Source organism: Hippocampus guttulatus, chromosome 3, assembly GCF_054856545.1.
Source record: "Hippocampus guttulatus isolate MCC_2025c chromosome 3, RoL_Hgut_1.0, whole genome shotgun sequence".
NCBI classification, from domain to species: Eukaryota; Metazoa; Chordata; class Actinopteri; order Syngnathiformes; family Syngnathidae; genus Hippocampus; species Hippocampus guttulatus.
Window position 1 is genome coordinate 16,809,748 of NC_141263.1, and position 14,208 is coordinate 16,823,955.

General features: G+C 39.6%; 1 protein-coding gene across 2 annotated transcripts; it reads right to left on the reverse strand.

Annotated features, from left to right (window-relative positions):
• Positions 1–86: 86 nt before the first annotated feature.
• depdc7a (DEP domain containing 7, paralog a) lies at positions 87–13,566 on the reverse strand. Of its 2 annotated transcripts, none has more exons than XM_086107759.1 (9): positions 13,484–13,566; positions 7,104–7,563; positions 6,414–6,544; positions 6,143–6,335; positions 5,126–5,346; positions 4,464–4,606; positions 3,395–3,520; positions 2,397–2,475; positions 87–2,282 (listed from the first exon to the last, which is right to left on the reverse strand). In XM_086107759.1, the coding sequence occupies exons 2-9, from the start codon at positions 7,553–7,555 to the stop codon at positions 2,059–2,061; spliced, it is 1,569 nt and encodes a 522-aa protein (XP_085963885.1). In that variant the 5' UTR covers positions 7,556–7,563; positions 13,484–13,566; the 3' UTR covers positions 87–2,058. The 2 variants fall into 2 exon arrangements, with proteins under 2 accessions (XP_085963885.1, XP_085963886.1); XM_086107760.1 differs by lacking the exon at positions 13,484–13,566 and adding an exon at positions 12,464–12,520.
• Between the last annotated feature and the right edge of the window lie 642 nt (positions 13,567–14,208).

Here is a 14,208-nt window from a genome sequence, read left to right on the forward strand (position 1 = left end):
ATGATTCCCATGAATCTCGCCGACTATTCACAACACCGCAACATTAGACTTTCAAATTTGCGTCAGGAGGCTTTCTCAGACACAGCTGGTCTGCATCACATTGTTTATTTGGAAGACTCGGTCTTTTCTCACAAAGTACACTCATACATACTTGACTGGAAGAGTAACTAACATTCGCTAAAAAATAAGTATTGGAGCACACCTATTGGTTAATACCTCAAACTCAGATTATATTAGTTCTGGTTGAATCTTACTTAAACATGCTGGACCTATCAAAGCTTCCTACTTTATTTCCCAGTGCACAAAGCAAGGTCAATTAAAGCGTACTTGGATGAGGATGCTTTGGAAGAGCGATGAAGCCGAGGCCTTAATCCTAAACAAACAGCTTTAGGATGAGCTGCAACGAAAAAGTTGTTATAACTGAAAAGCTTGAATCATCTCTTAATTTCCTTCTTCATTTCCTCCCTTCATTTCTTCTTCATGTCCCAATACATAAATAAGACATGGGAACCTCCCCAATTGAACACAGTTGGTTCTGGTATGCTGATTGACCTGCAGTTTGTTCTGGTTTCAAAACAAAGTATCCCATAGGAAATAATGTAAAGCAAATGAATTTGTTCTGGGGCCAACAATAATATTTAATTCGTCAAGTGATATTTAAGTTTTACAGTAACATGTCTCTCTCTCTGTGTATATATAAAATAACATACACAAGCCATAACAATTTATAAAAGAAACTACGCACCCATTACTTATGGTTGTATTGCTCATGCTGGACTGACCTACCTTTCCTATTTCACAGTAATTTTAATTTTCTGTTCTATGGCTAACACACATCTGTGATGGCATAAAAAAATTTCAATAAGTTAACAAACAAGCATAACATTTTAATTGCTTACTTAGCTAAAGACATTCTCAACACCTTTGTTTGACCTCTGATGCATATTCTTCCAGACGCATTTTGGGTTAACTGCTAATCGTACCACTTTTGGGGCATAAATTACTGTAATTTCCCGACTATAAACCGCTACTTTTTTCACCTGCTTTGAACCGTGCATCTTAAATAACGATGCAGCTAATTTATGGATTTATACGGGCTAACCAGCTTCATTACGCCAATATTTGCACCCGCCCTTGGCGGTGTCCCATTTCGCAGAAGCGTTGACCTCACATCAGGGAGCAGCGACATTGCTGGGATACTGTATATAGCCCACGATTGAACGGGGTGCAGCCTGATGTGACACCAAACCTTCTCATGCGATGTTACAAAAAGTCCCCGATATGCATCGACCATCAGCAAGACTTGCTTTGGAAAGTCCTTCTCGCTATCTGTGCAACCCACTTTTATACAAACACGACATTGGACAATGGGTAAGTGTAAAAGTTCTCATCTCTCTATACATTTAGTGGGTGCAACATATAAGTTCAGGTGCGCTCCAGGATTGTACAGTTATACCTTTGGATTTTTCATTATAGTGTTTAAAAATTCTGTTATTTATTTTAAGAGCATTTTTTCCCCCAAAAAATGCTTCGTTTTAGTTTAGTTTTGGTATTTTAGTTTTTCTTGGATGCAAGATTCAAACAAAATCCACAAAGTATTGTGTAAAGTAAATGCCAATATTCCAACAATTGTTTGACCTGCCTTTTTTTGTATGGACATACAGCAATATCAAAATAAAGACATCTAAAATATACTCATACTCAAAGCTCATATATGATATTAATTCACCAAGATGAAAACAAAAAACATGTTTGCTTTCATTTTACTCACTTTCAGTTACTTTTGCAAATATAAGATATAGTTCCAATTAGTTTTTTTTTTAAGCATTTTTGTTTTATTTAATTCCGGAAAATTGTAATTCAATTTTACTTTTAGTTCTTGCAGTTTCTTTTACTATAATAACCTTGGTTCACTCAATAGTCGGGAAATTATGGTATGTGCATATAAATCACAGCTTACTCCTCGCAAATCCACATTCACAGTCACTATTTACACAAAGGCCACATATGTTCACATTTACAACCACCCCGTGCATTAAATTACACCCGTCATAAGTTTTACTGGAGCAACATGTTCATGCTTGATAACTTATTCCCAAAATATTGCACAAAAATGTCCGGGTGGCCTTTGTAGAACTGGGCCAGCAGACGTCTCTTTTCCTTGTTGGGCATGTTGGGGTTCTCATGGATTGTCCGTAGCAACGCCCGTAATTCCTCTTTAGTGTGTGTCTCTCGGTTTTCTGAATAATCCTTTGCGCTCTGTCTTGTGCAATACGTCGACCCTGAATTTACAGAGGGGAATGAAATACAACAATAATATGAGAAATAAGAGGAATCATTTTTGTTGAGATGAAGTCAAATCAGTGCTATGATACAATGAAGTAAGATCTGCACACCGGTTATCATATCTGCATCCTTCCCTCGAACGATATTCTTCAATCTGTCGCTGACCATCTTGTGTAGTGAAACAGGAACCTGATGGCAATAAAAAATATGATATGCATTTGTAAATTGTAACAAAGAAACTCCAGCAAATGTGTTTATTTTTTGACTATTATGTACCTGGATGTCCTTATGTATGTTACCCCATTACATTTACTTCAGTCATTTGTGGGCTAACTTATACCTGCCAGAGTAGTTTTAATGCATCATACTTTTTTACTTAGCATATTTTCCACACTAAAAGGCGCACTAGGGTTTTTCAGGTGCGCCTTTTAGTGCGGAAAATACGGTATACTTAAGTATTTTTTCTCGGAAATAACTGGCATTTTTACTCCATGCATGCTGAATGTATTTGTTGTTTATGCGCATATTGTATGCCACCAATTTGTATTATTACACTAAAATATTCAGTTTTACATATTTATTATAAAATGCTTAGTGTAAAACCACGTCGACATTTAATTATTTCAGAGATAACGTTTAAAAACATGTTTGCCGTGAGACGGAAGCTATTATCAGTACAGTACAAAGTAGAACCACAACTAATTGTTAATACGCCTCTGACAGTATCAGTCAAAACTGAAGATCATCTTCATAAATTTATCTCTCTGCCATCGGATGCCATGAGAAGGTGCCGGTGTACCTAATGTTTTGACCAGTGAGTTGAAAAGATCATTGAAAAGATACGGGATGGGAGAATAAAACACATTGAAAAAGCACAAACAAAAGCCTCATGATTATCTTTCCTTCCGCTGCATATCTCTTACATAACGTCCCTGTTTATTACCTCCTTCCTGTTGGGAAGCCCATCTTGTTTTTGTTTTTTTGGGGGGAAGAGACATGCAATTAGTTTTAAGCTGTTCCTGATGTGCATAAGAGATGAAACTCGCAAACAGCGTGCAGCCGCCCCCAGCCGTATGTGAGCTCTTCTAATGTAATGCACAACACTCACATTGAATAGATCGCAATGGTTGTCCATCATAAAAAGAACCATCAGGTCCACTTTGCCTTTGGAGAGTCTTCGGCTGTACACGATGGCGCTGGAGAATGACCTCTTCACTGCCATTCGGTTCTCGATCTGCGGGACACACAGGCGCAAAGAATGGTAACTATGTTCCTTAAATATATTTTTTTAAAAAGCAGATGGCATCATTCGGTCTCTTTTGGATGAGATCACGCAGATCAAGACAATGCACAAGCTCATGAACATATGGCGAATATTTGAAATCCAACCGTTGCAAGCTGCTTGTGATCGATCACAATTTGCCACCTTAAATCTACCACAAAGACTGTCACAAAAGAGAGAAAAGGTGAGAGACATTGTTTGAATTTAGAAGTAGAGGCTATGACGTGATGTACGTACTGTACATACAGGTACATGCATACACGGCCACACATCAACACGCACACACTACTAATTATTACTACTACTACTACTACTCAATAGCGTGTAAATAGTTTTGTCATCATTATTTTGCCATCAAAAGCGCATTTTCATTGCTGCTGCTGGTATTTTATAGAAGAACTGTTCAGATGTTTGAGTAGCCAATAAAGCAAGAAATACTGGCATAACATTCACTCTTATTGTGCATAAAATATATTTTTCACTAAAAGTTGGTTTTCTGCCCTTTTCTGAAATGGGTGAAACCAACCCGAGTTCTATTGCTGATTAGTAAAAAAAATGGAATAAGATAGAAACTTTTTTTTTTTTAATGTTGAAAGAAAATAATCAAATCTTTCATTCGGTAATTTTATCAAATAGATTCTTTTTAAGTATCTTATTTATTGTACTGTATGTTCAGTTGAAATAAAATGTCTTAAGTTACACATTTAATTCATTCTGTGAACACATTTACTGTATTTTACAGGGGGAAAATGTTTCAATTCATTCTGTGAACACATTTACTGTATTTTACAGGGTAAAAAAAAATGTTTCAACTAAATAATAAATAATGATGTCCAGCCTAGCAGCTACACTGGCTTCCCCTCGCAAACATAGCTATGTTACTGTAGGCACACACCTCTTTGTGGAGTTTGATGTCCTGTGCGTTAGCGGCAATGGCCATGAACCTGAGCAGCCGCCGCAGCTCCTCCCTGCATCGAGAGTCCTGCAGCTTCAGGCTGAGCTGCAGTGCCTCCAGAGCTTGCTCCAGTTTACCGTTTACTGAGGACACACGGCACACAAACAGCGATGACACAAAGCAGAAGGAAGCGGAACCTCAGGAGAGAAGCGTACACATTGAGTTATGTCACTGATTTTAAAGCGATTGCTTTAATTGGTTTTTACAAGTGATGGGCGAGTATCGATACCAGGATGTGGTATCGTGGCTGATACCTGTCAAATTTCAAGGTAGCGGGTCCTGTTGTATGTTAGCGTTAAGCGAACGCAATTTCAATTGTAAGGTTTGGTTGAACATTTTGGTGTTTAAAAATGTTATTCTCTTTTATGTATCGTTTTTACAGGACACATCAACTGAGAGTGACAAATAGCGTGACACAAGCAAGCTTTACATCTTATTTGGACAATTATATGAGCATAATTACTGCTGTATTTTAACACACTTGAGTTTTAAGCACGTGGGAGGAGAAAACTGGTATCTCTATATTTCATTTATTTTTTTCACCTTTTGCAGGTGGGCATGGAAAGTCTGCACTACCAACAATAAAATGAAATAAGTCTCACCAAGAAGCTCCGAAATGCCAGAGTAGATGTCGAACAAGTGGTTGCTGAGGAGTGGCGGCTGCTCGACTCGAGCGTAATGCTTCGCCAGGACTTCGTAGAGCAGCCTCTTACATTCGAATAGGTCATTGGCGCATCCCGCCAGACCTTTGCTGACCTCCACCACTTGATTATCGGGGAGGAAGTCCAGACAGTCTACGGCACCAGACATCCATTCATCTGCCCTGAGGAAGCAGTCGGGATTTGAAACAAATACAGCCAAGTGATGTCAGCAGGAGATTTGAAGATCTATGCGATATCATTTTCACCCTCTTGTGTAGCTTATAACATAGCCGATCTATTACAAATAGTGCAATAACTATTTGAAAAGGAAGATTTCTGACACAGTTGTATTGAATCTAGTCCTTGTGGACAATGTTGTACTTGTCGGAAAAAAAATGCTACATCTTGTTTGAGAGGTTGGCAAACCTCATTATATGAAACTACAATTTGCCAATGATAAACTCATGTTGTTGGGCCCACCAGATACCGAGCAACGTGGCTGAACCAGAACTGTCGCGTTGTGTGCAGTGTTCAGCCACTAACTTTGCTGTGATTCACTATTTAACCCTTCTGGGACAGCTTATTATTATTATTATTTTATTGAGCCACAAAAACATGGTGTGATTGTCAAGGAAGAAGTCGATTGCCATGAGAGGAAATGAGCGTAGCTATTTTGAGAGCCCGTTTGCACTGATCAATCAAAACTGTTTTGTTTTGTGAAAGCTGGTGTATTTTTTTGATCGGCTGTGTAATTTGCAACATTGTTGCGCCGTTCAAACGATTAAACAATTTTGTGGACCGTGTAACCTGATAACATGATCAGCTGTCCACTGTAGTAACCGCTGTCCCTGGAAGGGTTAAAGCAATTTCTTTCTCAAAGTCAAGATTCTCAGTCTTCAAAATGCTGAGGGTCGTGTAAAAAAAAAAAAAAGACCCAAAACAATTCCCATAGGTTTTCACTTAAGAACCGCCACTTACTGTGCCTCAGTGAAGGCCTTGAGCACTTCTCTGTCCAAGTAGCCTGCTGACAACAACAAGTCTGAGTCGCTGTCTACCGTGAGCAATGAAGACCGCGAGGCGCACTTGCACCCCAGCAAGTTCTCCAGCAGCGGGAGCTCAATCAACTGCAGGAGCCTGCACACGGCCTGCTGGTGCCACACCTCTGCGACCACTGCGGTGGAGAGCGATTGGAAGGTGACTGAAGTATTTGTGAGCTTTTATACCATGCATCGCTCTGACGGCTACTTACGCTCCCGTGAGAGGCCCAAGTTGATCATCTGAGGCGTGATGGTCGAGTTTAGGTTGAGATTTCTCAGCACGTCCTCCACTGATCCGCCTCGTCTTACGGGAGAGTGAGTGAAGTAGGTCGGCATCTCTTGTCTGGAGGGGGATATCGTGGCACTTAATCAGGGAAGGTGATTCCCGTCGCAATGTTTGGATTGCTGTTATTTCATGACAATCAGACAAATTATATGTATCTGCTCTAAACCGTTTCTGATCGACATTTTTTTTGTACTTCGGAACTTAAAGCATCATTAAAAATATCATTTCACCACACGCAACATTTATAGGGAGATTATATAAAGTACTTGGTGTATTGAAACTAATGGTTGGGCTTGTAGTTTTCAGTGGTCTAACACTGTAATATTTTAATCCTCAGCCAGCTAATTGATGTAATGATCAGCAACCAGATCATGAAGTTAAGCCTAGTTGAAACCCTGAAAAAAAAAAGTAGCTTGTTCAAAGAAAGCGCTACTTTTCCATTAGACAGGGCTATGGCCTGTTGAATTGGAGCTTTTCCCCTTACTTCACATCGGGCCTGATGCTAACACACCACAAGATGGCACCAAAGCAACAGTTTTATGTTAGATGAGCACAAAATCTGCCAATAGCATATGATATTTACAGTAAATTATAATGTATAATAATATTTTATTACCTTTCAGACAGTGGATTATAGCTGTTCTTGTTCCTTTTTATGCCTGGAGAGTCATAGCCGCTCTCTATGGTTACCGTGGAGTTAGACTTGGTATTGTTCAGCGTTGACAAACCCGTCTGCGGGCTCGGGAACCTGTACAAACTACAGCTACTGTCCTCAAAAGTGGCCCGCTTCTTTTCCTTGCCAAACACTTTCACGCCCACCGGCTCAAAGACCTTCGAGTCCATCAGGGCTTGACAAAGTCGCACAGCTTTCTGGCGAGGGACTGCATCGTCACCAAAGAAGCGATTCAAGGTAATGTGCGTCAACACGGTGTCCACGGCCTCGGAGCCAAGAAAGCAGTCCTCGTAGGACTTGAGATTGTGGCGCCGACGCTTGACCTCCACGTGGGTGTGGAGGTTGGAGATGATGCTGCTCCAGATTTGGGTGGCCCGGAATGGCTTCCCAGCCATGCCTTGCTCTGAGGGACGGAACACAGGTGTGTTAAAATCTTAGCTAAGTGTATTCCTGCTTCTCTAATACCGCTTTGTCCGATGGGAAGCATGTACCAGTATCTCCAAATTTTGAGCTTTCATTTCATTCATCAGAATCACTGAGAATGTTTTTTAAAGTTTTTTTTTCAGCAAGCAAGAAATAAAAAAGTGACAAAATTGGAGATACATGCATTTCATTGGAATGCATTTTTTTTTTAAATCAAGTAGCCTTCCACATCCCCAAATATTGCAGTAATGACTCACATTAAAATCCAGTGACATACTAGGCGCAGGAATTCATCAAAATCGAGCCCGAAGTTTTATTCCTAAAAAGTACCGGTACATTTAATATTTGGTTTAATCAGTGTTACATTATGCACAGTGCTCAATGTTAAAACGGCTCACTTCAAATAACAGATTCACATTCAATGCAGCGCAAGAAAAGTATATTAATCAGCGTCAAAGGTACAGCTTTTTCCGGGCTATTTTGTCGGGTCAGATACATGAAAGATAACGATGCTGAAATGGAAAACATGATAAGTACAGTATTTAAAATTGGATGAAATATGAACAGCCTCCTGGAATGAATTATGTTGAGCTCAGAGAGTTCATTGTCATAAAAAAAAAAAAAACAACAACAATGTGGTTCTCCAAGGATGAAGAAACAATGTTCATACTGTTAAGCCTCCCTTCCAAGAGATGTCCTCATATTGTATTCCAAAATGTGGGTGGTCTTCCTTGCTGCTAACACATGCACCAGACTGCACCGCAGTTCAAACAGAGCGTGTGTAGTTGAGCTCACCACAGTTTGGTATGGAACAGCAAACACTTACTGTAACTGGTTTGAGTGACTATGTGGCGATGGCAGTAAATAAGCCATTTTTCTGTTCCTGGCATACAGTAAGCCGCTGTCCTGCAGAAATGATCAACAGGCTTAAGTGTGGCGAGCTCCGCCATGTTGGTTAGTGTTTCACAACCTCTATTGAGTCAAGGCAATAAGGGATGAAATGATTAATCGAATAAATTTTAGCATAAAATATTAAGGAAGGAAAGTATTTTTTTTAATGGGGAAGAAATGCATTCATAAATGTTTTCTAAAAACAATCCACTATGTATTCCATCCATCCATTTTCCCAGCCATTTTTGGGCAGTAGGCAGGGGACACCCTGAACCGGTTGCCAGCCAATCGCAGGGCACACAGAGACGAACAACCATCCGCGCTCACACTCACACCAAGCCTGTCATGCATGTTGCGGAAATGCAACGACACTATATGTTGTAAGAAAAAAAAATGGGTAAGATGGTCTAACAACCCTCCTACTTGAGCTTTGAAGTCAATTGTCCTAAACAGTTGTGTCGGTCATCGCAAGAAAGCAGAGTGTACCCACATGAGATGTCAGAATAGCTTTCAGGTCACAACAGGGAGCATCTTAAGCCAGTTGAGCAAATGTTATGAAACGGGGTTCGGGGGGGGGAGCGTAGTCAAGCAGACTGGGGCTATACATCACTGTCCCTCACGGTTGCAGCTCCGCTCTGTGTTATGAAAACACAACCTGACATGATTGCGACCCATCTGTGACAACAACAAGAAAGCAGTTTGGAGAGCAACTGCATGCAGGCAGACCTGCTAGAGTTAATGTAGAACCTCGGACAAAACTACAGTCGAAGTGCGGCATCTTTTTGCCGGTATCAATGTACTATTTTTTTATGAAGACAGCTGATGATTCTTCTTGATGTTTTATGTAAATCATAACAGATTAGCATTTGTAGTGGTGCTTTGAGATGCAACTGAAGCGTTTTATGACTTTTTCAAGATCAGTCATCATTTGTCGTTTTGTTTTTTTTTCTTCTTTTTTTCTTTTTTTTTGCTTGGCTTAAAAGCAAATATTTGCGATAGGAGTGCCAGAAGGTGGCACTTGAGTCATGGTGAACAATTCTTTAAACTGTTGTAGTTTAGTATCAAACTAAACATAAAACACAGAGAACTGTACGTTGTGTATCTCAAACGACCACATATTTTTGCCTCAATAAAGTCCATTTAGCAAACAATGCAAAACACTATAGACCGGATTGACAAGTGGCATCCAAGCAACTGATATCTAAAAACAAAGGTGTAGCAGCACGATGTAATAATTCTCACTTGCATATGTTCTTTATCCTCTGCAAAAAATAATAATAATGCAGCTTACTGACTCAGTTGCAAGAAGGAGCAGTACAATGTCTGTTGAATTTAAGCAAAAAATATGGCAAAAAGTGTGATTCCTCATATTGTACTAAACGATGTCATTACTGTATGTTTTTTCTAAGCGAGGTAATGGAACGAATCAAACTCATATTTCCAGGCAACACTGTACGATTCACCAAAGAGGCACAAAATCAGGTACACGTGCATGATTTAGTGAGACCCATCAGAAAAGCTGTATGCAACGTTTTGCCGTTACAATACCACTTGGATTCTCAGCTCAACTAAGCTGAACTTTTTTAATATAGCACTTTCGCAACAGCGGTAACAAAAGTGCTGTACACAACACATAAAATAATCAGAATAATACAATCACATATTAAATCACTCTGTTCATATTGGCACTTCTAATACCGGAGGTGCCCATGGTTAACCTCATACAATACATTGCATCCCTGACCAACGGTTTACTGGACACCGAGTGAATGACTTTTGTCCTGCAAGATTTGGGTGATTTTTATTCCATTTTGGACGTAAAACCAGAAGCCGATACCATTCCATACCAAACCATATCAAACCATACGAGCAAACATTCATGCATGCAATATAGAGAAGCTGTATATACAGTAACAGCTAACGCAAACTACAGAAGAAAACTATTACTGACGTTATCAGATGAAAATCCTTTCAATTAGAAATTAGGGCCATCTGGATAATCCTCAGGATTCCCTGGATTACTAAAGAATGCATAAATCCGGATCTGATCAATTTCCATTAACCCTTGTTGAAGACTAAAAAAGAAAAAAAGGCATAGGAAGAGGAAGGGTGGTGAGGACGGGGTCATGTGTGGGTCGAAACAATCCAAGGAACCCGGCTGTGCTCAAAACCAAGACATTTTACTGCACTGTGTTGTTACCGTCGTAACACGTCGGAATACAACATAAGACTAGGCAAAGCTAATGGCGAGTATTATTTTTATTGATTTGTTTTTGTTTGTTTCGAAGGCAGCCCATCAAAATATGTCTTCACAAGAAAACAGTCAGTTTCACTATTTAACTAATCAATAAATGATGGTGTGAACTGTTGGAATGGCAGTGCTAAGTAAATATTGTATTAATATTGGAATTGATCTCCTCTTTGAAGTATTAATATTAATGTGCGCAGTGGCAAGGTGTTGACTTTAGTGATGTTAGAGTTCAAAGTCCTAGCCATGAATGCATTTGTAAAGTATAAACGTGCAGAATTTGAAACAATCACTAAAACTACATTATATCATGAATGCACAGGGACACACAACGTCGCTCATGGTGGTCGACACCCAAAAAGACTTCATGTCGGACCCAGAGCCAGCCAGTTGAGATGATTGTTGTTGTGATGGCAGGTAGAGAGAAAGAGTGCAGCAGTGTTTGCCCACAGCACTGAAGGTAAATAATTGCAGAGGGAGACAAATGTCATCAACACAAGAGGTTTTTCCCCCCAAGTGAATATCGCAGCACCAGCCTTATCATCATCATCATCATCATCATAACTGCAGTAAATAGTCGAGTAGGACCTCAAGCAAGCCGCACAGCGATCACATGGCATCAAGCCATTAACAGTTGGTGTGCAGATAATCTTCATTCCTTTAGCATGCAAGAACAAGTGAGATTAAGCTGCGGAGGCAAACTGTGGACTCGCTGCCATTGGCCCGCTGACATTTGAATCCTCGCAACAGGAACCGTTGTGTCAAGGCATTTTTACCTTGTGTCACCTGTGTAAGTGTGGGGTTTTTTCTAACCCTAAATACCCCATGCTAATAATGAGTCACACAACAGAAGCATAGGTCAATTTAAATTACTGCATTACAATACCCAAATAACGCCATGACGTTCATCTTGTCTCATTAGCTAAAATAGGTTTAGGGGGGGGGGGGGGGTTGTTTGTTGTTTCAGACAATGGTCATAACTGGAATGAACTGAAGTAATAGTTTCATTCTTTGCAGAGGATAAATAATACATGCCTACAAGTATTGTAGTATTGCCTGTCTACATGTGTGCTTCACTGTGAGTGTAATAATACTACTACTACTAATAATCATCATCATCATCATCATCATCATCATAACAACAACAAAGATGCTATTACACCGTCTGTGGCGTTTTATAATGCTGTTAGCATTAAGATAAGGTGGGTTCACTGTCACGATACAGCGTTCGTCTCAAATGTTTGCACGTAAAACACAACAAAACAACGGCTAATATCTTGAAAACCTCCAAATGTCGAGTCTGTCACATGCCAAGGAGCCAATAACCCTTCAAAAAAGCTCAACTTAATGTCTAATATCTTTCAGATTTAAAACTCTTACTGGCCATCAACCACTGCCACAAAGCATGTCAATCTGTATAAAATTGAAGAATTAACAAGAATTAGTAAATACATGCCAACCCGGTCCTCTGATTTGAACAATGGTATGTATTTTTTTTTATAATTTTCAAAAAATATATATTTATATACTGTATATTTACAAGAGCGTAGCATTTAGAGTAGCAACAAGCAATTTTAACTTCAGGTAAAACGGTTGCAAACTGACGCACGCCTTTGATATAAAAGGAGTCAACCAAACTCAGGTGAGCACGAAAAATGACATTTTAGATCAGGCAGGGAAAGAGAAAGAGACAGCGAGAAGAAAGAGACAATGTTTTAAAATTATAATGCCGAGCGTTTACCTGCAGTTTACGCCAGTGACAGAAGCCATTCACACCACCATCCCTCCTCTTTCTCGCTCTCAACAAAAGTGACGGGAAATCCCGCATGCGAACCCATACCCCCAAAATGTCTCCTCCTCCTTATTGAGTAGTCATGAGCCAATCAGCACCTTGCGTCATGGCAGAATGCGTCGTAAGTAACTCTTTCATCGAAGCCCCTCCTCCCTCAGTTATGAAATTGCGATAAAAGGTTCGTTGGCCTTTATTTACAGATTAATTATTTACATATAAACGATAAAAAAAGAACCTAAATACGAACACCCTTTATTCAAACAAAAAACACACATTCAAACAAGTAAAGTACTGGATGTGGTTAAATTTACACTCGCCGGGCATTTCATTAGGTACAGCTGAACAATGAAATAAACTCCAATTGGTACGAGAGCTGTATCCGAAAAAAATTACCTTTGCAAAAGTAATTATGCAATTTTTACACTGTTAAAGAAGGGTGCATAATGCGTACCCTTACCTCAACAGGTGTGTCTAATATTTGGGTGACTATTTTACCAAAATATTGCAAACAGCCCTCAGTGTAATCATTGCAGTTGCACACCACGACAGGCTGCAACTACGTACAGAGTTAGGTTAGCTGTTTGTTTTTAAACTATTATTTCGGTACATGTTGTAACGATATTTTAATGTTGGTCGTGATAGTGGTACATGATCTAAGAAGGCTACCGTTTTGGTGATAATTGACATAAATCGTTTCAAAACCACTTTAAGAAATGGATGCCATATAAAGGCTGGTAAATCTGATCTGGGATCAGCCACAAGCAAAAGTCAGAAACAGACATGAGGAGTCCATCTACTGTTGTCCGATGTTGTTTGCCTGTAATCCAGGTCACAATAATTTAATCCACAAAGGTTGAATTAAAGCAAGCGCACACTTAGTGTCTGTCGTACTTTTCCCTCCCAAAACGCTGAAATATGACTTACAGAACTACGTGTATCAGGTTTAGGATATTTAAATTTCCGACTCACCTTCTTTCCCGTGATGAGTTTGATAAGGCGCTTCTCTCCGTCCACATGTCACATTCACACCTGAAAGGAAATGTAACTCTGCCTTTGCGAGCGGGAGGCTAAGTGGTTTAAAGCAAAACAGGTTTTACAACTTTCCCCAAGAACTCCCACATACCTGTATTTTGTGAGCCTGCCAAAAAAGCTGAAGGGAAAATCGTTTCATCCAAACACAAGAAGGCAGTCTGGTTAATATGAATAATACATCGTCGTTAATGACCTCTTGTTTCATTGCCTGCAAACAGAACCCATAACTCTTTTGTCTTTGTTATCCTTCAAATGCAAATCAACCCGACGCAGTCCCCGCAGCTATAAGATATAGGCTACATTGTGTACTCGGAAACTCATGCAAGGAACCAAAAATGGTAACTTCAACCACAAGACTCACCAGAGCCCTGTGATTTCTCTCAGTCCGTCAGTGAAGAATGAATAAATAACAATAATAAATCTAAGTTGTACGTGCCGTACAATACGACTGTGTACCACACATCAGCTGAAGGGCAGCACATTTCCCTGCTCATTACCGGAACGCCAATTAAGCATAATTCAACGTACTTAAATGTTCTTCTAAATGCTATAAAAGGTTGCCTATTTTCATGATCAAAAGGTCATCAGTTTGTAATGTTGTGAGAACAATGCTGTATTATTATTTTTTTATATTTACATTAACAAAGACATCGTTTGTCAAA